Genomic DNA, 25,598 nt, shown 5'->3' on the forward strand with positions numbered 1-25,598 from the left:
GCTATGTTTTGTTTTTAATGCATGATTTCTTCGTTAACCATTGCCAAAAGCATCACCGTGAACACCTAACCTAACCAAACTGCTTCTGTTGTGTAATTCTGGTTCCCCTTTTCCACAGATTATTTTGCTAACATTACATAATTCTTTGGCAACTATATATAAAAAAAACAAAACAAAACACGCTTTCTTCACTGTTTTAAAGGTCACAGTAGTTCACAGAAACTGCTGTTGTTACCTCCGACGCTCCTAAACGGTCATCTATGGTTAGATTTAACAGATGCAATTACTGCACACCGCTTCAAAGTGCCATTTTATTCGTTAGGCTGAATATCTGTCCGTCTGTCATGAAAAGCGTGCAGGGATGTCTTTTTTTGTCTTTTCTCGCTGATCTTTCTTTTCCTCTGTCCTCCCGCACAGAAACATGGAAAACGTGACGTTGCCTTTATGAAACCTCTTGAAAACACAGCATTCACAACACAGCAACCTTTTCCTTATTTTATATAAAAACAATATAATTTGAAAATAAATATGCTTTAGTGTTATACATAGACACAGAAGACATGTTAATAGTGAGAAGAAGAGACAAAGAGAACTAATAATGAGGGCTCTAAGACTGATGGCAGATCCAAATTTTAAAATCGGTGGTGGTGTCGTGGTAGTGTACGCTGAGCTGCTAGCAGTAGTTTATTCGTATTTGCATCTTGCAGGACGGACGAAACACAGGTCCGCTACTTCTTTAAATACTTAAATACAACTTACTAACACCTACACACATGACGTGTGCATGTGAACACACACTCTTACACGCACACATGGACGCAAACACATGTTAAAAATGTCTACACATCACCCGCAACCTTAGATAAGAGAGGGGTTGAAAAAAAATCCAGAGATGTCATCAGCACACCAGTACAAATGATCCATTCAGGGAATGTTAACAAATCATTTTTTGATGCTTTGTTTTTTTTTGTTGTTGTTGTTGTCGTGTTTTTTTTTTCCGTTGTGTGTCGTAGAAAAGCACGGAGAGTCTCGTGCTGAGAGTAGCCATCAGTGACCTTACACATGAAGGGGAGAGAGGACAGCTACAGGTACATAACACTGCATATACAGTATAAATAGACCAAATTAAATATGGGTAGAAGACTGAATACTGAAAAATACTCTATAACATTATAAATTATCTAGAATGGACTATGGCATAAAGGCATATTAAGTATGTACAAGTTCAGAGAAGAAGATATGTAATCAATGGATTCTTATTGAGTTCAACAAACTAACAAGACTACGTCGACAATCCCCTCTCCTGATGAAGGAAACAAAAAATAATTTAAAAAGCACTCGAAAGATTTCTCAGTACATTTTCGTGAGGCACAGTTTCTTTTTTCAAAATGGAATCAAACTACAGTATAGGATGTTTTCAGTGGTTTTCATGTGGGGTATAGCAAAACATCAGATGCTATATTAACAACCAGTATCCCTTTAAAAAGTATATGGCACTCCAGAAAGTCTCTTCTCCTGCGAGCTGATCACAATATTGTAAATAAAGTCCAGAGTCAGTCCTCGCAGGAAAGGAGGCAATACCACGACAGAGTTGTTCATCGGATGTCCCGGTCGTCCTGCTCGTATAGTCCAAAAAGCAAAAAAAGTAGACGAACAATCCATCCATTCATGTGAGAAGCGTCGAGATGAGAGCGCTCCCACGTCCTCTTCAGCCTCACCCGCTGTTTTAGCAGTTAAATATATCTCAGATTGAGAGGTTTTGCAATTTTATGATTGACACACAACCACAGTAGACTCATATCCAGTGAAGTAATTGCATACAATGAATTGACAACAAGACTACACCTGCATCACAAGCCTGTTAGAAATGCAAAACCACATGGCGGCTATTTTGCTTTTTTGTCAAATGATGGGTTTAGTGATTCGTTTCTGTAGCAGCATAACAATTCTGTACTCTTTTTTTTTTCTTTTATCATGGTCTATATACACACAGATATACAGTGGGAGGAAACTTCAGTTCTGTCTCTTGTTTTTTTTTTTCTCTCTCTCTCTCTCTCTCGGTCAGTCCACGGGAATGCTTTCCACAGAAAAGAAGAGCTTACGGTTCAAAGGTCAAAGTGCTGTGCTGTGAAATATCGCTAGAATATTCCTTCATCTTGTACATCTGGTGCCGCCACCTCTCTCATCTTCTTGGCTTGTCACATCTGGAAGAGAAGAGAATAAGAAAGTCAGTCAGTTATCAGTTCGTTAGCGTCCACCGAGTCACCTTTCACTCTCCTTTTAACTCCTGTTTTGGTCTCCACCAGCTCCTGAAGTCAGTATCAGTATCTTTAGCTGGTAAGTTCTCCAGTATGGTCTCCAGCTAGTCACTTAATTAGAAAGCAACAGATGAAATACCTCATCAGATAGCATGAGGAAGATGTTAAGACTTGTTTTAAAAGACATTTTGAATTTGACACATTTTGTTTCTCGAGCCGACGATGGAAGTAGCCGTGGAGAGCACCATCTTGCTTCTCTCCCATCTGCTATTTGAGGTGAACATGAGCAGTTACCGACTGCCTACCGACACAGTCTGCAGTCAGTGTCGTTATCAGAAAGAGTACGATCGCTACCTAGAGATCCTACTCTAAGTCTTACACACTGGACCTTTAAATGCATGAGTCGGAAATTATTTAAACCTCAACGTCCTTAACTTCAATGCACATCTTGCAAGAATTGTCAGGAAAAGACACATCCGACAAGGTGTCATGGTTCCATCGCAATAGTTTGAAGCCGGCACCAGTACGCCCGTATCTACTGCAGAGTCATTTGACACGAAAGTGAATGCAAATGTATCTTTTCCCATTAAAGACACCAGCCAGATGTTAGTGGGTGTTTTGAACTTTTGTTGGTCCAGTGTGAAAAGGGTATTAGTACTTGTATGTTAGCTGATGGCACTTACTTGCAGGTCCTCTCGTTGAGCTCTAGCTGGCGTTCTTTGCAGTGTTCGTCTGTGTGTTTACAGGAGCACCGGCAGGTCTCGGGATCCTGCACGAACAAGCGCTTTCTCCTCTCTTGGCAGTTACTGCAACATGGCTCACAAAGACTGGACAGAGACAGACAGACAGACAGACAGAAGGAGGTGGGGAGGAAGAAGGAGAGAGGCAGATTATCACAGTGTACAATTACCGCCTAGAAGAAAAGGCCGCCCTTGGGTCAACCCTTTCGTATGCTCCAGTTTGCTCTCCCAAGCCAAAGCGCGACAAGTTGTACTGCATGTGACAGTCGGGTAGTATTGCACACAGGTTCCCACCAAGCAGGCAAACATCCAAAGCAGTAAAATTACCCTCCCCCACGCCCCCCGAACCCTCCTCCGTTGATTGGGCCAGTCGCGGATGCCTCCCATGTGTTAGACATGCAGAGAGCAAAGCTCCGGTTCAGTTAATGCAACAGAAAATGACACATATTGACTTTGAATTGCAGGTCAATGACAGAACAACTTGATAAAGAAGACTCAAGGGGTCTGCTTGGTGCACCGTTAGGAAAGGTTTCATTTTATTGAGTGAAAACGAAAACGATAACTGCGTTTCCCACAGAGAGACATTAGATTCTGAACAGAGGCTAAAAAGTGGTTTTTGGAAGACATTTCTCAGCAGGTAAAGGCTCAGAGATGACATCTCAATATACAAATTTACAAGTGAACACAGACACATGTATCCTTTCACAGTATGGGCACTGGAGAAACACAAGACCATCTTTATATTATTTTTGAATGAGCTAAGGGTGCTTTTGTGTATTTTCAAAGACACAGAAAGACACAAAACAGTTCTCGCTAAACAATCTTGTGGTTTACAAACCCCCTCTAGCAAAAAAAGAAAAAAAAAAAAAAAGGGCGATAGATAGCCATTAGTCATATCTTTACATTACATAAAAAGTACCAGCATTGTGCGCGGGGACAGCAAAGAAAAAAAACCTGTTTGTAAAGATGAAAAGAACAAAGAGTGGAGAGGAGACGGGTACGAGACACAGCAAAGCAGCACAGACTCAACACTGAACACAGGACTATGATTACAGCCCCGGTGATCCCGACGCAGATACCAGGACGGTACGAGCCCGTCTGCAAAGCCATGCTGGTGGAGCTGTGATCTGTTTCAGTGGAAGGTTCAAGTTACAGCTAACAGCTGATCTGTTTATTCCAGCTTCTTTAAACACGTCCATTATCAGTCGTAAAAAAAAAAAAAGAGAGGGAGAGAAACTGGCTATCTGACGAGATGTTATGAGCAACCTGGACCTCAAGTTTCTACTGCTTTTCATGGTATCGTTGCTGTATCTCATCCCGACCATCGACCCAGTCTCAGCCGTAAAAAGAGAGGAACTTCTTGCAAACATGGGAGCTGGTGGGGTTCACGGGGGGGAGATTAGATGGTAATTTTGACAGGTGGAGATGGGTTACGGATACAGCTAGCATGTCTGCTGTACTTCCCTGGTTATCGCTGTTATGTAAAGTTTCGCCAAAAGCTACGTTAGCAAAACACGTTAGCGAACAAGCTGGCATGGACTCTGGTGTTCTGATGCACATGACTGATGGGACACAGTTAGGACAGCACACGGAGGAAGCGACATGCTGAACCGCTGCGGCTAATTAGATGGTGCAAAATTAAAAGGGGCAAATGAGCTCCTCCCAAATGAGCTTAGTTATGAGAAGCGCAACACTCAGGTGCAGGTAGGTGGAGAAGGCGGAGCTGACATACGCATCGTGAATTGTTTTGTCACGGTTTTTCTTTCGTTTTCTCTTTAGGCCTTTGCCCTTGCCTTTCCGGGGTTTTCTGCAAGAGAAAGAAGGACAACAACGCAGAGAGATGCCTGAGAGACTGAGGTGTTAACTGATGAGTTTAAAACTGATGATCGCCAAAAACCCAGCACTGATTAATAGCAGTCGCTTTCGTTTAAATTACTGAATTGAATCAAAGAGCCAAACAATCAGTCATTCAAAACAGGTTATTGTTTCGATTACTGTTAGTGATCGGATGACAACTTAAACCATCAAGCAGTGTTGACGTGAGTGTGTGTGTATGATAGATAGTTTCTCAACATCTTCAGCGAAGGATGACTCGAATTAAGAGATTTACAGCACAAAAAAGTCCAAACCACTTGACGTAACAGCAGCAAATGAAATGTGTCCAGATTTGGTTTGTCGGTGGTTTCCACACATCCTGAAGATAAATATCAGATGAACCCATGTAAAAACCCGCTTTGTTGTCCGACGTGGTCCAAGTGTTTTTTTTTGTTAAACAATACAATGACTTTGCAGACAGTAAGCAATCAGTACTCGGAGGTTTGGCTTGGCCGGCTGTTCCGAAGTTTCCCAGATGGATTGTGGACAATGAGGTTGGACTTTGCCAAAAACTGCATCTTAGCAGCCTATCTGGGTCAACTCTTTATGGCTGATTCAACAGCACAATGAGAACCAGCTTGTAAAGAACACACCTGGAGTCTCACAGGTGCAGGCCGGATGAAAGTATGGGGGGGAGCATGTGCGAATTAAAGCTGGGTCACACAAGTTTTTTTTTTGCTGTATAAGATGTACAGAAAAACTTCTGTGATCCTCAAAAAGAAAAAATAACTCCTCACATGGATTCATGTCTGACCCGAGCTAGGCTCCAGGGATAGTAAATTCAGTTCCTTGTCAGTGGAGGACACATCAGAGGGTCAATCTCATCGCTCTGTACTTTAATCCATTATTGGGTAACACGTGGCTTTCCCTTTGATAAACTTTGGACAAGCCAAAACATTTGAGCTGTTTTCCAGCAGCAGGTTACATCTGTAGAGGTATTCTCATAATCTCCTCCATGAAGCCAATATTGCCACAGACTGTGTCGCTCTGGTCTTTTTTCTACTCCTTTGTTGGAACCTACATGAAGTCTGCTGTACAGGATGTGGAAGTAGCCGACTCCAGTCTGTGGGAATATTGGTTTTGCTCCGGGCAACTAGAAGCTGCCACTGGATAACAAGTAAAAACAAGACAAAGAATCTGCAGCTACGCAACACCACCATGAGCCTGTGGTGCTGTGAGCTAAATGCTAAGTAACATCTTAGTTCACAATAAGTTGACACTTTATAATGACCATCATTAATAGAAGGTTAGTGTATAGTAAATTAAACATGAATTAATAGTTATTTCACTGTAAACAAACTATGAAATGCTTTATAAAACATTCATTAAAGGGGCAATATGTCAGAATTTGCAATGAAAACAGTAAAAATAACAAAATTTATCATTAGAATGTGAAGAATTAACCTTATTCGATGCTATAATGTTGGTACGTTGTATTAATGAGATAGTATCTGATGTTAACGTACTACTCACTCTGGACCACTAGATGCACAGCTAACTGGGCTAAACAGCTAACTGCAGCTACTGTTAGCAGCAGTTAAACTGTATTTATTAATGTTTAGGCAGTTGTTTATTGTAATGTTACAAATGATGTTTATAATACTCTGTACATGGTTAATAAAAACTGTATTTTATCTATTAACATTCTCTGGATTCCCCTTAAAAAACTTTCATCTGATGTTTGTGAACCTTTTCAATTGTTAAGACAAATGGTTTCAAAAGGATTTTATTGTGAAATAACTATTAACTAATGTTGAATTGACGATTAACTTACCCTTTGTTATTGATGGTTATGAAGTGTCAGCCTCGACAACAATGCTATCATGTTCAGGTTTCACTGGTAAAATGTTCCCCGTGTTCATCTTAGTTCAGCGTGTTAGCATGTTAACAGCTGCTAAGTAGCATCACACACAACGTACAGCAGAGGCTGATGGGAATGTCAGTCAAAGCAAAGACATTTTGACCGAGAACTGGAGCCATATGAAAGGTCGAGGGATCAGTTATTACAATTCATCCTCCGCAGTCTCCTCCCTAAACATGTTCACCTCCTGTCGTGACCCTCCATCCAACGGCTGCGGTCACAAATGCGGCTGAGTCAGACCAAGCAGGGAGTGAATGACGCGAATTACACCATTCAATATGGGACGTCCAATGAACAAGATGACGCTGACTTGCTGTAAACGTACATTGTAATTTCCCCTTTTTACTTGTGTGACATCGGGCCCAAGTTCACTGTGGATGTCGACAGTTAACAAATTTCACAACCTCAGCAGGAGGACTCATCTTAACGGACCTCCGGTGACCCGTCACCCCTGAGAGGTCGGCCTCCAATGTTAAAACTAACATGAAAAGTATGAAACAGAAACAGGAGTTGAATGACCTCGAGAGCGTCGCTTTGTAGACGCGCGCCACCGAAGCCGCACTCGTAAACAGCAAAGACAAGGTCAAAGAGGAGGTCTCAAAACTAGCCCCTTATCTATATGACGGACAAACTAACATAAAAATACGACCAACAACCCGCTTCGCAACAGGAAGATATTAACAACTCTTCGCACGAGGAGGATTCAAGAGCTTTAATGACCGCCAGCACACTGACTTCTGTCGTGCGGGAGGGGAGGAATGCTTAGGCAAGAACCATAAACACAAAAGTTTAACAGGTCTTCAAAAACAGCGTTATCTATATCAGAGCAGCCTGTAACGGGCGTTAAGTGGGATGTAAACAGTAAAGAAGCGAGAAGAGGAATGTAAAGATGAGATAGAAAAGCGGGGAAAGGTGTAAAGGACAGGTAGAGAGGCCAACGACCTCACCAAGTGTCACTCATTCACCTGAGCGGATCACCGCCCGGTATTCCCCCGTGTTTATCACCTGAGAGCTGCGTGCTAATGTCGTGTAGCAGCCTGTCCGCTGGGGCTTTTTTAATGAAACACTATCATTGTGGGTGTTTTAATCAAAGGAAATGGGAGTGAGAAAATAACAGAGATAAATTAAATAAAACGAGCACGTGGGATAATGTAAGGAAGGCTGAGACTCGCAGACGTCTGAGAGCTCGCTCGGCAAAAACAGGAAAAAGATCAAATCTCAGCTCCTCATTGTTCCCCCCTGATAAACCCAATCTCCATGCAGGAAAAGAAAAAAGCGCTGTACTCACTTTTCTTTCTGTTCTTTCACTTCTTTCTTTAACCTGAAAGGCAAAGGAACAAAACAACGCGGCATTAGGTCACAGCATGTGGTTGTTTCCCAGTAAACAGATACATATCGAGACCGTCAGAGAACCAGAAGGCTCATTATCTGCATGTGTCGCATGTGGCTCCCATCAATCTTTGTCTTTCAATAGGACGTGTTACGTCATCGTCCCTTACCAGAAAACTGTGATAAAAACTGGCTTTCACTTTCAAACGCCTGGCTTAGCAAATGAACCCGATTTTTTTTTTTTTTTTGTTGGGAAATAAAGCAAGCGTGCACGCTCTGTAGATGGGCGCACAAAAGGGGTGTGTTCGCCGATGGATACAAACACACACACACACACACACACACACACACACACACACACACACACACACACACACACACACACACACACACACACCCGACCACAATAGCAGGTTGTCAGGTTTGTTTCACTTCTCCACCATGTGACAACTCTAGCCGATAACAGCAGTGTGGAGCAATAAGTGTGCTTGGCAGTGGCTATCCAAAAGTGTTAGGAAACCGTTTCATTCATAAAGGTCACGGACACGAAGCCAAGTTTCTGTTTGAGGGACTGGTACAAAGAAAAAAAAACTCTGCAAGAGCGCGCTGAATAAACCATGAGGGATGTATGCATGTGAGTGCATATATATGTACGGTATGAGGAGAAGAACGATGCAAAAGTGACTCGATTGCAAGCGGCGCGTGTAGAAGTAAAGCAGAGCGGCGTTAACAGTGGAAGGCACTCAGGCATTAAAGGTCCAGTGTGTAGGATTTGGGGGGCTTTAGGGGCAGAAACATCGCTTTAATAGCCATGTTTTCATTATTGTATAATCACCTGGAACTGAGAGTCGTTGTGTTTTCGTTACCTTAGAATGAGCCTTTCTAATCCGGAGAGATTTCTACGGTAGCCCAGAACGGACAAACCAAACAGTCGGGGGGGAGAGGGAGAGAGAGAGAGAGAGAGAGAGAGAGAGAGAGAGAGAGAGAGAGAGAGAGAGAAGGGTCTGTCCACGTTTTAAGCGGCCACCACAGGGGAGACGAGGGGTATTCTGTTGGTTTCAAGCTGCGACCTCGCTGCTAGATGCCACTAAATCTTACACACCGGCACAAAGTCAGCGACGTTGCTAGATGGGTGACGACAACGTCAAGAGCGATTCATTTTTCATTTATGTAACGTAAGTAGCTGAACATATGTTAATGACGGATGATCTTTTCCAAGCAGAACCAAGTATTGTTTTTTTGCCTTACCCTAACAAAGAAGTTTATTTTTTCCTAAACCTAACCCAGAAGTTTATTTTGCATAAAGGTAACCGAGTATTTACTCCTGCCTAAACCTAACCGAGTATTTTTTGCATAAACCAAACCAAACCACGGCCGTTTTACTGCAATTCACATTTAAGGCATTCAGTGCACTTTATTTTGAAAGTCTAACCGCACGTTGCATATAACACGTTTGTGCAAACTTGACCGCGGACCCTTTCACGTTCCAAAATTGAAGCTTAGGTAGAGCGTCATAGTTTGAACCATAAAACCGAAGCTGTCTAATTTTACACGTTGGGAGTGAGAGCGTGTTGAAATAAGATTACCTAAAATAGGCAGAACGACCCTTTAAAGAATGTTAAACTGGATTATAGTTTTGGATTCAGTGGTAGCAGCACTTAGACGTAGATTCTCAGAGGTATAATCCTGGAAATATTTAGGAGACCAAACTCTGTTTATTGATGCAGTTATATTAGTTGGTGGCAGGGTCCGCCATCCCTGTGCTGGATTCTTGCCTTGCCTTCCAATGCACAAGGGATTCTCAGGAAACATTACAGCATGAAGTCCATTGTTTCGGTTTGCAATTTAATCTTGTTGATTTAAGCCACACTGTTTATTGTGATCCTGCAGCTGTAGGGCCTCAAAATACATTTAAATAAATAAAAAAATACACTAATTGTTATTTACACCAGCGGTTATACATCATATTACCTTGTTTTCGTTTGGAATCTTTTACACTCACTCGCGTTTACAGCTCTTATTGCCTATAGACCATTTACCGCAGAGGAAAAACAAACTAGATCAATAGATTGATCACATCCTCTAAAAGTTTACAAAGGTGCCTTAAAGGTTTTATAGGTGCAACTAAATGGTTTTACAGTGACGCATGGTGCCATCACAGACAGCAGTACGCCGGAGGCTCTACAGGCAGAACGGTGCATCTTCACTGACACCAGCGAGACAAACATATGCCAGATTTGATATCTCTGAGAGGAAGGCGGAAAGTGACAACTGAGTTTGGTCCTCTGCCAGCAGTCAGTCCTCCCTTCACTCGTTTGTTTGCTTTTTCAGATTTCCGGCAAATGTGGGAGGATGATACATGTTCCCGCTTCGCTGCTGTGTCACAGCTTAATATTTCATGTCACACAGCTCTAAATCTTAGCCTGCCACCGCGATCTGATTCCAATCAGGAAGCGATGCGTCCGACCGCTTGCAGCTTCCAATGAGAGGCCCGAGAGCAATGACAGGCGTATTTGTCAATGATTGGCCCGGATAGTTTGTAGAAGACGATATGAAGATGAAATATTTACTTTTGCCTCGTTTCACCCTTGGGAAGCATCCAATCCTGTGGTACCAGTCGGGCATCAATGTCAGAACGGGAACACGCTGCTAAATCGCTCCACTTTTACTGTGGTTGCAACACTTTACAACAGGCTTTTTTTACAGATTATATTAGCAACCTATCAAAACAACAGACGCACAACCAACCGAGCCATAAAATGTATAAATCTGAACTCATGTCACCTTATTGTGAGGCCACACGGAGGACACGGTACTCATCTAAGAGATTGATAACTACGGTTATCACACTTCTGTAGTTCCAGGTACGACCACTACAAAGGATTAGCTGTGATGGAATCACACAAATGCATCTCTTGTGATGGAATGAGGATACAGCAAAATGGAGGATGTGCTCTGACCTGCTCGGGTCTCTCAGACACGCCGCGTTGAGTTATTGTTTCCTGACACATTCAACAGATGCACATCAGGTAGAATCACACCTCATCTTTGCTGCTTTTACTTGACTGACATTTAAAAAGACCTCCGCTGCGCTGCACAAATGCACAGTGGCTGGTTGTGTGGAACTGTAACAGTGTGTGTGTGTGTGTGTGTGTGTGTGTGTTGCAAGTGTGTGCTCGAGGCATTTCTTACCTACACTCACATGCGCTGTGTTCTGTAAAACTCATGAAAATATCATTTTGTCCCCTTTGGGGTTTTATTCTTTTAATCTGCAAAAGAAGGAGGCAGAGAGAGAGAGAGAGAGAGAGAGAGAGAGACATTTGTCAGACTTGAATGAAAACATGCGCTGCAATCAACTTTTTTTCAGTGTCACAATCGTCACATTCAAGAAAATGACAGACAGGAAAACAGACGAGGATTAATAATGAAGGAGAACGAGGAACTGTGCATGTCGAGGCAAACAATGAAGTTCCTCATTTAAAAGCAAGTGTAGACGCTCAAGGGTATAATCTTTGAAATATTTAGGCAATCAGCATGCATGACACAAACATAAATTCCACAACTGAATCACGTTTTCCACATCGTTTCTTGCTGAGGTTTGACTCTTTTCATTGACGTCATCGTTTCTATACCCTTCTTATTCTGGTGCAACGAGTTGAATGGAAAAATCGGCACCATATGCTGTTTACCTCAATGTCTGACTATTGACATTAAGAGAAGTGGGTGTTGACCTTTTGCCACCTTTTTTTATTGAAATTTGCAATAAAATTTGCACTGCATTTGGACGGTAACTTGACTTTGAAAAAAAGGGTTAGAGAAGACAATGTGACAGTGTGATCCGGAGGGCAGACTGACTCGACGCGGGTGTTAAACATTAAAAAAAGGGGCAAATAGAGGGTTGATTTTTACCCAAAGGTCACACATGAGCAGCCTTTGAGCAAACAGCAGGAGGACGAGGGGGACATCGTGCCAACCAGAAGGGCACTTGGAGGGCTCTGGGCCAATCAGAGGAGCATATGTGCCCGTCTGGTGTGACATTTGGCAAAATATGACAGGAGGAGACATGTAATGCTCATTTTCAGGTTCATAATTTCTGTCTGGGTTACTACTAGAATAAGTTTACACACTTTAATGCTCAAATTTCCTCATACTGTCTCTGTAACGCTCAGTTTTAAGGTCCTGTCTCTTTAAGGTCCCCCCCTCCTGAACACCCAGTCTGCTCTGATTGGTCAGCTCACACATGGCTGAGCCAGCACCTCGCACTGTGCCTCCGGTCTGTTTTCAGCTTCCAGTTGTACCGTGAATACACGCGTAAATGATGCAAAAGGATGACACGGTGATGTAGTGATGTCACAAAGGCGGGACTTATGATGAGGCGTTTAGGGAGCAGTGTTTTCTGTGGGAGAGAGGAGCTCCTGCTGGCGCTGAACTCTCAAGACCTTTTACATGCACAAGAACATATATAACACACTGAAGGAAATAAAAAAAGCATAATAAATCTCCTTTAATGGTCCATTAAGGGACACAGATTTAGACGTACCGTTGATAAATTAGGTAATTTTAGAAGAAGAGGCTGACAGGGCAGCCCTCGTCACTCCTACTGCACACAAACCCCCAAAGAGCTGCTTTTGCAAACAACACTACTGACCTCCATTGTAATGTTATAGCTGGACGTGGGCATGCACTGCATTATCTCGTCATTGCAGCAGCCGGCGCAGCGCGTCAACACCACGCAGGACGGGATGAAGATGTGCTCGACCTCCTCCGGGTACTCCTGCAGAATCTCCACCAGCAGCTCCCGAGGCTGACACAAACTCTTGTTGTACACCTCCATTAAAGGGATCACTAGGAGACAAGAATCACAGTGAAACAGGGGGTGGGGGGGTTATGCAACAGAGCTTCAGTCTAAGCCATTGACTGTAATACTGTAACAATAACACACCTAAAAGGAGACGTGAATCAGAAAACGCCGGCGGGGCTCACGAGGGAGTGAAAGCTGCCACACGTACATGCACACACATGTCATGGTTTCTATTCCTCCATTGAGGAGAACTTTGTTTATACAAGTAAATAGAGATTTACCTCCTGCAGACACGCAACTTCCCATTGAAATTAACAACCACTCTCAACTACTGTGTCTGCTGTCCGACAACAGTGCCGTTTCACCTTCAGTCTACCCCCCCGTTTCTTTTTCCTTGCAGGAGTTCTTGTCTTGAGAAAGATATTAGCACAGACAGCAGGCAACACCTCCAAAATATCACTTAAGGGCCTGAAACAACCCCCGGCCTGACAGCCCTCTGGGAAGCCAAACCAAATATACAGCGCCTGAACAATATCATGAAGTTCAGCGCCTTGATTGGCCAAATTAGATTGGGTAACGCTGGGATTGTGCAAAAATGAAATTGTGGGCCAAGAGGGTGAAATTCCTTTCTAAAAAGGAGTCTGGTCACCATAACTTTTCCCCGGCTCGACCTCAAACAAGAAGGAATGTTTGATGGAAACGCTGTGTCCAGATTCAGGGCAGAAAATGCACTCATTTCGTTGAAGGGGGTTTTTTTGTGGGGGGGGTGTGACTCTGGACAGGGTCAAGCTACACCGCTGTCCACCAGGAGGCGATAATTTCCCCCTTTTTTTAATGTCAAGGTGAACCTCTAACCAGCCCTTTTCTATTTGGCTGCGCGCCAGCCAGGCAGCCCAGCGCAGACTGTATTCCCACGGTGCCTGTGGGACACCTACCGTCATGTGGACCTCTTTCTGTTGCCTTCGGTATGTGGGCACTCTGCGAGGAGGAAGAAAAAAAAGGAGAGAGAGAGAGCGAGCTGTTAGTTACAGTAGATTGTGCAAGAGCTCAGAAAAAAATGCCAGTGACTTTAACTGATCCACAGTTGCGCAAAAAAACGGCTTTACATTTTTGACATTTCCAGTATATAAAAACCACATTATGTATCTTATCCTGGGCCAGCATGAACACAACACAGGGGGCAAATAGAAGTCAAACGCACTGACACACTGATAATGTAGCTTCAGTTTTAAGGGAGCCTGATTCCTCCTGCAGCACATCTGGAAACGCGCTGACACATTTTAAGTTGAGAAAAAGAGGTCAGCCAACAGTTCTCGGTGTATGTTTTGAATTTGATTGCTTATTTTATTAAGCAGTCTGAGTGATTATGATCGCGCAGTCTGCTTTGTGTCGCGTATGAAAGCGTCAGAAGGTCCAAGCGTTTGATCGCAGCCTCCCTCCGCGAAGCTGACCTAAATTCTGCCACAAGAGCTACGTGACCAAACTTAATCAGTTGAATTAGTGTGTTTGGTTTTGTGTTTCAGTCACCAAATCTTTAATGTGCGCCTCCGCCGCCTCTTGGCAACGCGGATTAATACCAGTTGCCATTTAAACCGGTAAGAATTTCAGCCTGCCACTTTCCCTCACAGGGGGTAGCTGTCACCACACCAGCCGGACCACAAAGGATTCTTTGGCAACTTTCCATCCGTGCGCGCATTACGCACAACTTTATCGCGCCTTCGCTCACACACGCAGAGTCGTGAACCCCCCCGTCCCCCCACCCCCCCTCTCCTCCACCTCTCTTTTATCTCTCCATTTCTCACGTACAAGCGTGCGCATCTCGCGCAATATCTCGCCAATATTGCGTAGTCCTGCTGCCCTGTAGCTCCGGCTCGCCCGGGATCACCATTCCTTACTGAAAAGTGGGAAACGGAGGGATGTGGTGGTGTGGCTGCCGCAGTCTCCACCCCTTCTGGTGGCGTGAGAGGGTCCAACCTTGTGGGCTGAGGGACCCCAGCCCCCCCAAAACACGATATATTATTAATGGACGGGTGTCAAGCTGCGAACAGCGGCCCCTAAACCGAGTGATGATAGGCCGAGTGATTGTTAGCAGTCGAGGCAGCATCCTGATCCTGTTCAGCGTTGATTGGGTGGCTTAGCTGCCATTTAATCAGCGGTTAGTTAAATAAACACTTCGCTGGACTCCTGAGGAGGAGATCTGGTAAACTTGGACGCGAGATGCTCGAGAGAGAACCCCCAAAACACCGGTGGTCCGTTTTTTCCCCATTTTTTTCTCTTTTTTAGAACTAATCCCTTAAAGTTTAATCGTGTCACTGGAAAATATGCAGCGCAGCACTAAAGTGGCATTTTGTAGGTTTTTTTTCTTTTCTTTCCACCTTGAAACCTTTGCTCAAGCCTCCCTGGGCACACTGCTCCTGATTAATGATTAGACGAGAAACGATTTACAGCGCGCTGTCAAACAGCCATTAAAAAGTCCAGAGCCAAACCTGATTAATCTGCCAAGTTAGTGCCCCGAACTGTGCGTTAAGTTCCAGCGTGGAGGAGGAAAAAAAAAAAGTGGTGTTTGGTTCACGGTGGAACGCGTTAGAACCGCGGAGAGGAGCGTCGGTGCCACGATGAACCTGCTCGCATGTCCTAATTCAGAACGGAGCCGCTGCGCCTTTAAAGCGTAATAATATCTCCAAGGTGGTTTCAGAGCAGAGGGCCCTGACGACCAACCCGGCGTCAAAACTTCACAACATTGTTATTTATTTATTTTTAAATCATCACGTACGCGACTGCAAAAAAAAAAAAAAAAAAAAAGCGCACTCACCCACGAGGCGAGTGGGTTTAGCTTTATGTAGTGTCGGCTTTGCGTAATGGCTGTTTTAAATCTCCCCAAAGCCACCGAACATTTGGGCTTGTTTAAACATGAGCGATGACCTCGCGGAGCAAAGGCAAGGACGAGCTACACATTAATGACCAGCGGCCACACTTCGCAAACAGCAGGTCGACTGATACGTGTATTTATATATATTTATTTATTTCTTCTCCCTGTTGTAATTTTCTCTCCTCCTGCTCGCTCTCTGCAACTCACCTTGACAGCTGACAGCGTCAAAAATAATAGTGTCAAACTGTCAATAAAGTTCATGGTGTTGGGGGAATCTAAATCCAAAAAAAACAGGCAGCCGTCGCTTTGAAATCCAAAGAGGACAAATTCTGGCGATTTGTCCTCAAACAACAACAAGTACAACAACACAAGCGGACCGGCTAAAACTTGTCTACATGAGGGGCAGGGGGGTGTAATGGCAAATCCATGTTGGTCCCGGGGTCGGAGCATACAATCCTTTGCACATAACTTCTCTCCTTTTTCTTTTTGTTTTGCTGTTGTTGTTCCTTCCTTTTTTTTTTTTCTTCAACTGTTGCCAATGATTTTCAGAATATCCAGAAACACGAGAATCCAAGACGCGGAACGTCTCACATTTTTCCGCAGCAGACCCTTATTTTCTTGCAAGGCGATAGCAATCCACATTACAAAAATAATCCCATGCTTGTTGCGCCAGCCTTCTCCAAGTGTCTGTCCATTGGAAGAAAAAAAAAAAAGAAAAAGAAAAAGAAAACTTGCTGCCTGCTCCCCTATGTGCAACTTGAACCCATGGACCAGGATGACGTTCAGTGTGAAAGAAAACCGCGCCGAAGAGATCCTCGTCCCACGAAAAAACTTTCTATGCGTCTGTGTGCCTGGGCTTCGTCTTCCTCTTCTTCTTCTTCTTCTCTTCTTTTTATTCCGCTGTCACTGCGCACTGAGCGGCTCGGCTCTGCCTGTTGGAAACACAACGCGTCCACCTCTGCCCGAGTGTCTCCATACTGTGGCTCGTCTGCTGGTGACTAGTAGCGGGAGACGATTGGTGGATGATTAAAACACAGTAGGTGTGTCCTGTGTGGGCCTATACGCAGCTCCTCTCTCTCTCTCCTTCTCTCTCTCTCTCTGTCTCTCCCTAAAGTCCTGTTTCAGAAAAGTTTCACCTATTGAACGCACGGACTCATGTGACCGCGCACATCAGCAAGGAAGCTATTAAAAACGCACCGAGCTGAGATCAGACGTGCCGACCGGTCTATTTTTATGATTTCTTTCATTTGAGGAGAAAGAAAAAAAAGGGAAGGAGGTGATATTGATATTGTGTTTGTGATCCATGCCTTTAAAACAATCTTCACGCGTGTGACTGCAGCTGTGAAAGATGCAGACTCTAATGATGAGTACAATCCTCAATAATTGAGGATTCGTGCGCGTTTAGACCTCATCCTCTCATTTATTTATCTATTTGGCGAGGAAACACATCTGAGCGCACACACACTGGAGACAATGTGACCTTGGATGCTCCTCTTCTTCTTCTTCTTCCTCTCCTTCCTCCTCTCCCCCCCCTTTTTTTCCTGTTAAATATCAAATGAGAAATGAGAATAAGTCAGACTGGCGGAGGTAAGGTGAGCGCCACACCTTCTCATGTCCAGCCGCTCATATTTTCCAGTCTCGTGGCCACTAACTCAGGATTTTTTTTTTTTTTTTTTGTGCAGGAGAGTGTGTGCCCCGACACGTAGCCTATACGTCTCTGTGCGTGCGTGCGCCGGGGCAACGTTGCCGTGAGTGACGGCATGAGTCTGTCGCCGCGTCGCGCCGGGTCAGTGCGCCCCGGGACGAACGCACACGCTCTCTGGAAAAAAGCCGGAATTATTCGCGCGTCGTGACTTCCTCCCCCCCGACCCCCCACCCCGTCACTTCACTGACGGAGAACGGGTGTGATGTTGCCGGTCAGGTGGTCGCAGGCAAACAGCTGATAGACGGCGAGGAAGAGGAAGGCGAAGAGGAGGGAATAATGCGCAAAAAAGGGAGCCGGAGAGGAGAAAGACGGTCGCTGACTATATATAGTGAGAGAGCTTCACGATCGTGACTGTTGCTGATAGTGATGATGGTGGTGATGAAGATGATGTTACTGAGGACAGCAGTCTCTTCTCAGCGACACTGGGTGACTGAGCATGTACATGTTCACGATTTACCTCGTAAAGAAAGGAGCACCGTGACCACGAAGTACTCTGTTGCAAGTAGAAGTCCTCAGAAAATGTCTTGAAGTTGCACATTTAGTGACCGTGAACGTCCCATATCAGTGTTGGATTATTATTACAGACGCATTAAAGGACCACTGTGAGGTTTTCAAGCTCAGATTTTTAATATGTGCAATATTAATGAGGTAATAACACAAGCAGATACTGATCTTGTCCTTAAGTGAATAAAAAAGCTGCTTTCAGAGGAAAATAAGGTCCCCAGATCACCGTCTGAAGCTCGAAAAGGGTGGCAGGGTCCGCCACATGTAAACAAAGTCAAACAAAGTTGTCCTTTAAGGTCCGTTTGTGTATTCAGTCGTGGAAAAAAAAAGAGTACATAGTGCCCCTTTATCATGTAGAGAGGAGCCTGCTGTATGTGGCCGCTCCACACGGAGCTCATTTGAACTCTTTTATTTATATTCAGTCAAATGTTTTGTGTGTAAAATCTTAAAAGGTTTCTATAGCAACAACTCCTTAACAGTTAAAAAAATACGTAGTAGAAATACGCAAGAAAAGATCAAGGACCGCAAAAGTGGACTTAAAGGGGCATCATGTAGTTTTGGGGAAGAAGACAAAGATCTTCATTGATTTTTTTTTTTTTTTTTGATGACACGACAAACTATTCTCAAACAAACTGTCTTTGTTTTCACGGCTGAATAAACTGAATAAACACAATTTCACGCTTTTTTGCTTTGTTTACATGTGGCGGACCCTGCCGCCTTGCTCGCTTCAAACACAGTTCTGGGGACCTTTGTTTTCCTCTGAGAACAGCTTGTTTATTCAGTTATGGGAAAAGTAAACATGTCTGTGTTTGTCTAATTACCTCATTTATATAGTAAATATTAAAATTCTGAATTTGGATTTATTTTCCAGATATCCACAGTGTCCTATTAAGGCCACTATGAGAATGAACATAAGCTGCAACATGTTTCATTTATCTGGCTTAATGTTTTATTTTATTTTCCTCTGCTTATGTTGGTTAAAACCTGAACATCTGTCTTTTCATTCTGTCCTCTTATACAGTAAAGTGCAAAATGACCTTGAGTAAAATAAAATTAAAGGTTCACTTTGTTCATCTGATTTAAATTTCACGCTAAAGAGACGAAATCAAAGAATGAAATCAAAAAGACAATTCTAGAGTGTGTACAAAGTCTCAGATTAGTGTCTCTAAACAAACTCCTGTTAGATGTTTCTCTCGCCCTCTGCTGGACACACCGCTCCCTGCAGGACCACCACGTCTTTCCTCCAGCTCACTGACAGACACAGAGGAAGTGGAAAGAGCTGATGAAGTATGTCATGACATAAGTTGGCAGCTATGTGTCAGACATATTAAGGCTTGCTTGCTACAACTCATACCTCACGGTGCGCATCGATGGAAAAAAAAAGGAAAAAAAAAAAAAAAGAAGAGAGACACGGGACAATGAGAGTTTCCAGTGGGAAGAGAAGTGAGGCGTGATGGAGCAGGAAAGCAGAGAGGCAGAGTGAGTGGTAGATAAGGAGAAAGAGAGCTTTCAGGAGCTGCGAGGATGGAACTGTAACTGTAGCAGACCCGAGAGGAGTTCCTCAGCCCGGTACCCATCCGCAGTTTAATTGAAGAATAACACTTGGGTTCATTAACAGTGCGACCGGGCTCCTGTTTCTGCTGACTCAGGGTGTGTGCGCTCGCCTCTTGTGCACTCAAGTGGGCAAGGTTACACTGGATGCAGGACGCGTGCGAGTGTAATCCCAGTTTATGCTGACATGTTTAAACACACACAGACACACACACGCACACTTTAATGAGAAGGTCCTGTGTTCAAAGTACAACAAACAGACTCCCCAGGCATCAATCTGCACATCGACGCACTTTCATCAACGTCACCGTGGTGACAGGAAATCAGGGTGATTCAGCTACTTTGTCAGAAATATAAGAAAGGAGAAAACTGACGATGTCTTGTTGGGAAAAATGTTGCAAACTTCAGTGATTAATACTCTGAATTCCCAGCGCACTTCTGAACAGAGATGCTGGATTGCACGTGCTCATTGATTGAATGAAGTCTGGATCCCATTGCGAAAATGGCAGACCCCGCCACTGACAATCAAATGTTCTATATACAGTAGAAAGATTTCTGCAGGATAGAAATAGACTGAATCGCTTTTGTGTGCTTTTGTTCTTTAATGACTTCAGTTTCAGACGGCTCATATTGTTAAACACATGTTGGGGGGTAAAAAGGCCCCAAAGGCTGATTTTGACCACATGTGTAGACAAAATTATCCCTGTTTTTGTATCAAATTAATACAAGCTTAAAGGTCTTTGTGATCACATCTTCTTGTTTAACCTTTTCAACAGTCGAAAAACATTAAAGGCCACAACGTTTAATGCTTTTCATGTGATCCAGCAGCAGTGAGAAACGTTGGGTTCAATATCAATGAGATGAAATTACAGAAAGTTAAGCTGATTTACATGCGTGCATTGTTGGAAAGCAAGTTTGGATCCTGTGCAGAAGTGGCAGACCCCGCCACTGACAACCAAAACTTCTATACACGTTTTGCAGAATGGAGATTGAATGCCTATTGCTTGAAAAAAAGAAGTATATATTGGAAATAAAAGAGAAAAAATGTGTTTGATTTTATTCGTCTTTCATTCTTTAATGACTTTAGTTCCTGTTGTTCTCAGATGGCTCATATTCCCAAACAGATTTTGGTGGGCAACAGCAGCCCAATGGCTATTTTTATATCAAATAAAAACAATCCTAAAGATAATTATGAGGAAAGATTTTAACTTTTTAAACTCATAAACCTGCACATGAGTGAATAAACTTGCCTTTATTGAGCTTAAACTATCAATGAATGACGGAAACAAGTGTGTGTGTGTGTGTGCGTCTGTGTGTGTATTTGTGTGTGCGTGCGTGTCTGTGCGATCATGTGCGAGCATGTCAGAATGAAAGTCACATTGTCTAAGTGTATAATGTAACAGACATTCCGTTACCGAAAGCCTAATGGCCGACTGCCACACACTTTTATCACCTGGCACCAAATTACACATTCTTGCTCTCGGCTCACTCCCTTCTGTAGGTCTCGAGTCTTCAGCTCTTGGCGTGTGTTTCGTGAGAGCTGCGGTAAAAAAAGCTGCTGCTGAGGTTTGTGGAGAGGAGTGATTTGCACAGCAAGGTGCTTCTGACCGGTTTATCAGAGTCGACCTCTTCACCCAATCTTATATAAATTATCCCGGAATTAACCTTCACCGCCTGCCCCGATAATGAGCTCTGATAACATTCACTGTTAAGCGTCATGTGACCTCGCTGCATACGTGTGTGCACACATACGAGCATGTGTGAAATATTAATGGGGTGCATGTGTCCGACCGGCGACAGGCAGGTTGGTTTGAACTGCTGCAGAGAGTCCATCGTGTACGTGCAGATGTGTGTGTCTCAGATTGGCGTGTAGAAAAAAAAAGGATCTACTGTTGCAACTTTCTGGAACAGGGATGAGTGTGGTTCACTTGAAAGTGACTGGAAAAGATGACTCTGTGTAGAATCTCCGTCTTATTAAGTCCCAGTGCACGTAGCAGCTCTTTGTGTTTTCTAGCTGGGCGTTTGCCAAGTGTCATTCCATTCCTCACAGAAAAACGTCTGACGTCTTTGACCTGATGCGGCGCAGGTGGCTTCGCTCACTCCTGATAGTGGTGGTACAAATCATCAGCCAATCGGCGCCGCAACCGCTGACCCTGCCCAGCTGTGAGGAGCGTGCCGCATCGAGGCAGCACACGTCCAGCCGACCTTCGTCACCCTCCTCCATCCCGCTCTCTCGTTAGGATGAGCAGATAAGTCGAGCAAAAGTTCAAGCACTTGAGCAAGCGAGAAGAATGGCTTCCCCTTTCCGTCTCTTCGCGCTTCCTTCCTTTCCTTCAGAGAGCTGTATATTCCACCCCCGCATCACTTCTTCTTCTTCATCTCCCCCTCTCTCTCTCTCTCTCTCTCTCTCTCGTCGCTTCACGTTTATCTCCTTCGGTCAGTTCCAGTAAGTGAGCCGGTGTTTTGTGTACTCTCAGTCAAGCAGTTCAAAGAGTTCATAAGCCTCTTTGGTCAGCGAAGAAGAAAAATGGAAGGGAAGAGCGAGCGGGAGAGAGAATATACTGTACTTTAACCCGACCAAAGGCGAGACCTGTCAACATTGATCATATTCCGATATGTTGGGACCAGCGCTGAGGGAGCACATGTTGAGGAAGTCACACAGCAGAAGCAAGACAACGCTGGGAGTTAGTGGATTTCAAAGAGAAGACGCTTCACGTCCATCTTCACGAGGATAGATCTACGATTCCTGCTATTTGGCCAAATGACTTGTGTTTTTCTAATTCTAACCACTAATCTGTAGCGTAACATTTGTTAAATTTCTTCCAAAATGGTCTATACATTTATACATTTTGCATATTTAACAGGTTTTCATTCCGAAAGGACAAAACAGGTCGTTCTCGACGTCCTCCAAAAAGGACACGATAATAGTTTCTGATCTGATGTGCGGGTCGCCCTTCGATGACGCACGACAGACAGTTAAAGATAATGGATCATAATTGTTATCGTCTTTTTTTATTCCATACATTCTTAATCTTTCGCATTGTGTGGCGCTCAGGAGGCCTTTGCTGACTGAGTCAGCTAACTTCTGGTTTAGTGCTCGGCTAATTTGATTGGGGATAAAATAACTTTATTACTTTAGCTTGTTTCGGTTTGTACCATTAGCAACCAGGCTAGTGTTAGTGTCGCTAACTTGTAGTTTACCAGATTTCCATGAAAAAGATTAATTCAGCTTTTCTTTTTACATCGGCAGCTCAACTCCCCAAGACCTGTAAACAAACCTCAATGTGTAAAAATGAGCCGAGTTCCCCTTTAAGTTTGAGCAACTAAAAATAAAATCTCATTATTATTATTATTTTTTTTTTGCCCATTTTAGAGCAGTTCACACACCTTTGAGCTCTGCTTTTCCCTCTGTTGACTTCGGGGAAAACTACACAGCTCATTAGCAGCTAAACGCTACACTATGTTCACGTCGCACGGTAAGTTCATCAGAGCTTTTTGCTGCCAACTGTGGCTGAAAATGATACCGATGAGAGTGGAGAGACTGAATCAAAATCATATCCTGAAGAATTAGCTGAAAGAAGGTTATGTGGAGCTGAGCAGAGCAGAGTCAGGAGCACAATCTCAACTTTCACTTTACATGTTCACAACTGCAGCTCTGAAGGTCCTATGTGTAAGAAAGTGTGATTTTTCGAGTCTCATTCCCAACTCGACTAAAACCAGAGACTCAAAAATCAGCTTTACTCACCAATAGGAGCTTTACGGTTAAGAGCAAATTGCACATCAGTAAAGAGAACCAATGTTGACTGTTGATAGGAGACGGGAACGCAAACCTCGGTCTCTGTTTGTTGAGCTAAGCAAAGATAATCTCATTGTTTCATCTCGCTCAGTCTTAATAGCACCCGGAGAAGTGAAATTCCTACAATGAGAACACAAAGTAAAATCTTATCCCATACTGAATGCCAAGCCCTTTAATGGATGGTATTTGCTGCAGCCCCTTTCAGCTTTTATCTCTTGTGAGAACATCCCCCAGGTGTGTTTGGGAATCTCTTAGCTAAAGTCGCTTTCCTAACGCACACACCGTCTTATCTGTGTGTGCCTTTCATTGTGGGCCTGTCACAACTATCCCACCCCGGGCCTGTTGATGACCACACACGAACCCCCTCAATAAGCACAAACACAAACACACGACCACTCACTTATCCCGACACACTGCCCCTCGCAAACGCTGACCCGTGACCTCAGAGTTTGACCTCCGGTTCCTGCATTGTCAGGATGAGATAAACGGCCGCTGATTTAACAGCCTTAATATACCTGGACTGCTTTAAAACCTCTGCATTTAGTGGATCAGAGACTACACGGCGTTACTGGATACTTTCCGCAGAGGAAATAGTCCCCATGGATACTGCTGTGTGCTGTGGATTATCCTGAGTGGAAGGGGAAACAGTTTCATTTCGGTGGCGCGACTCCAGGGACGGCAGACTGACCACTACTATCAGACAGATTGCCTTGAAATGTAATGTTTCCCAGACAGCGACTCCTGATGACTTCAGGGATCCAAACACATTTCAGTTTTGAGTGAAATGTCTCAACGACTATTAGATTACTGTGAAATTCGGTACAGTAGTTCAGAATCCCCAGACAATGAACTAATATGACTGTTTTTTCATCCAGCACCTTCACCAGGTCAGATTTATCCAATACGTTATCCGTTGATGTTCTCATCAGCCACAGCTGTACTTTCATGCTTATCAGCAAATGTTGGCAGGCAAACCAGTTATGGCGAACATTATTAACAGCTTATCTTCTTAGGGGAGAAGTTCACTTGAGTCATTATCTGCTCACTCACATGATGATGGAAAGTCCGGTGACACACCCACCTCGAAAAATAATCGATTAAATTGCTTCATACAGCTCATCTGGCATAATTTAAGTCTATCAATTTGATTTGAAAATCACTTCAGATCACGCTTTAAGCTCCGCAGCTATAGCGAACATCAATCTGGGATCTCTGGGCTTCTGGAGACTTGGATTATGCCATCCCACTGCATGGGGGTGAGTAGACTGACTGACTATCACCATCATGTAAGCATTACTGTTAGCATATTAGCATGCTGAGATTAGCATTCAACTCAACCACCGCAGACTCTTCCTTTCACACTGGCCAATAAAAAAACCTCACTGGTATTTATTGGGTCCAGCTCTGATCGGCAGCAATGGAAACAAGGGCGGACACGCTAATTTCACCCCTTTTCTGGTGCGACGCTATAACTCATAAGAAAGATCTGTCTGTCTACGTTCAAGCAGTGCTCCGATCGTCATTCAGCCAGCATCGAGTCTGAAAGAGAGACCGGAGTGAAGACATAAAAAATTAACCGCCTTAACTTTAACCGCCTTAACCGCCTCCATAGCTGCTTTCTACCGTTTGTCTGTTCAAACAGGTCACACTGGAAATAAACAGAGAGGCAAATTAGTCTACAGACGAATGACTTTGTCACATTGATGTAACAGTGGTATTAGACTTTGTAAATGTAATTTGTTTTATTAGGATGGAGGCCAAATTTCAGAAAGATACATTAAAAAACCTGGGAAAACATACGTCCTGTACAACAACAGATACGACTCGAGGTATTTATTTGCATTTCAGTTGAACTGGCCCTTTAACTATGTCTCTATACAGTATGCTGACCCCTTTTTGTCTTTGACAGGAAAGCAAACCTACCCTGGCTGCCTCTGATAGAATGACCATTGTTGCCCTTCATTTTTTCCCTCACATGTAATGATTAATCTGCACGACGAGCTGAATGAGTTTGGCTTTTTCCAGGCGAGCCGAGCAGCACGGTTTGCTTTGATCCGCGTCTGAAAAATACGTGGCCTTTTCTGTCCATTCTAATTAAAATGGTAGATTCCCCTCGGCTTGCGTTGACGCCCTGGATCTGTATTTGTAACTATCACGTTTTTCAGCAGTGAAACCACATGGAGAATACAGTAAGGCATGCACTTTAAATTAACTCACTCCACAAGTATTTACCCGGCTGACATCAAAAAGGCCTTACCCATAAAAAAAATGCAACATGCTCCATGATTGCATCATAAAACTCTTGATTC

At 43.7% G+C, this 25,598-nt stretch overlaps 1 protein-coding gene across 2 annotated transcripts; it reads right to left on the minus strand.

Moving 5' to 3' along the window:
* Positions 1-297: 297 nt before the first annotated feature.
* vegfab (vascular endothelial growth factor Ab) lies at positions 298-16,759 on the minus strand. Of its 2 annotated transcripts, XM_037086059.1 has the most exons (8): positions 15,941-16,759; positions 13,800-13,842; positions 12,712-12,908; positions 11,256-11,332; positions 8,023-8,055; positions 4,731-4,805; positions 2,942-3,085; positions 298-2,204 (listed from the first exon to the last, which is right to left on the minus strand). In XM_037086059.1, the coding sequence occupies exons 1-8, from the start codon at positions 16,181-16,183 to the stop codon at positions 2,183-2,185; spliced, it is 834 nt and encodes a 277-aa protein (XP_036941954.1). In that variant the 5' UTR covers positions 16,184-16,759; the 3' UTR covers positions 298-2,182. The 2 variants fall into 2 exon arrangements, with proteins under 2 accessions (XP_036941954.1, XP_036941955.1); XM_037086060.1 differs by lacking the exon at positions 4,731-4,805 and having other exon boundaries at positions 15,941-16,753.
* Between the last annotated feature and the right edge of the window lie 8,839 nt (positions 16,760-25,598).

The sequence above is a fragment of the Acanthopagrus latus genome, chromosome 22, assembly GCF_904848185.1.
Source record: "Acanthopagrus latus isolate v.2019 chromosome 22, fAcaLat1.1, whole genome shotgun sequence".
Taxonomy (NCBI): Eukaryota; Metazoa; Chordata; class Actinopteri; order Spariformes; family Sparidae; genus Acanthopagrus; species Acanthopagrus latus.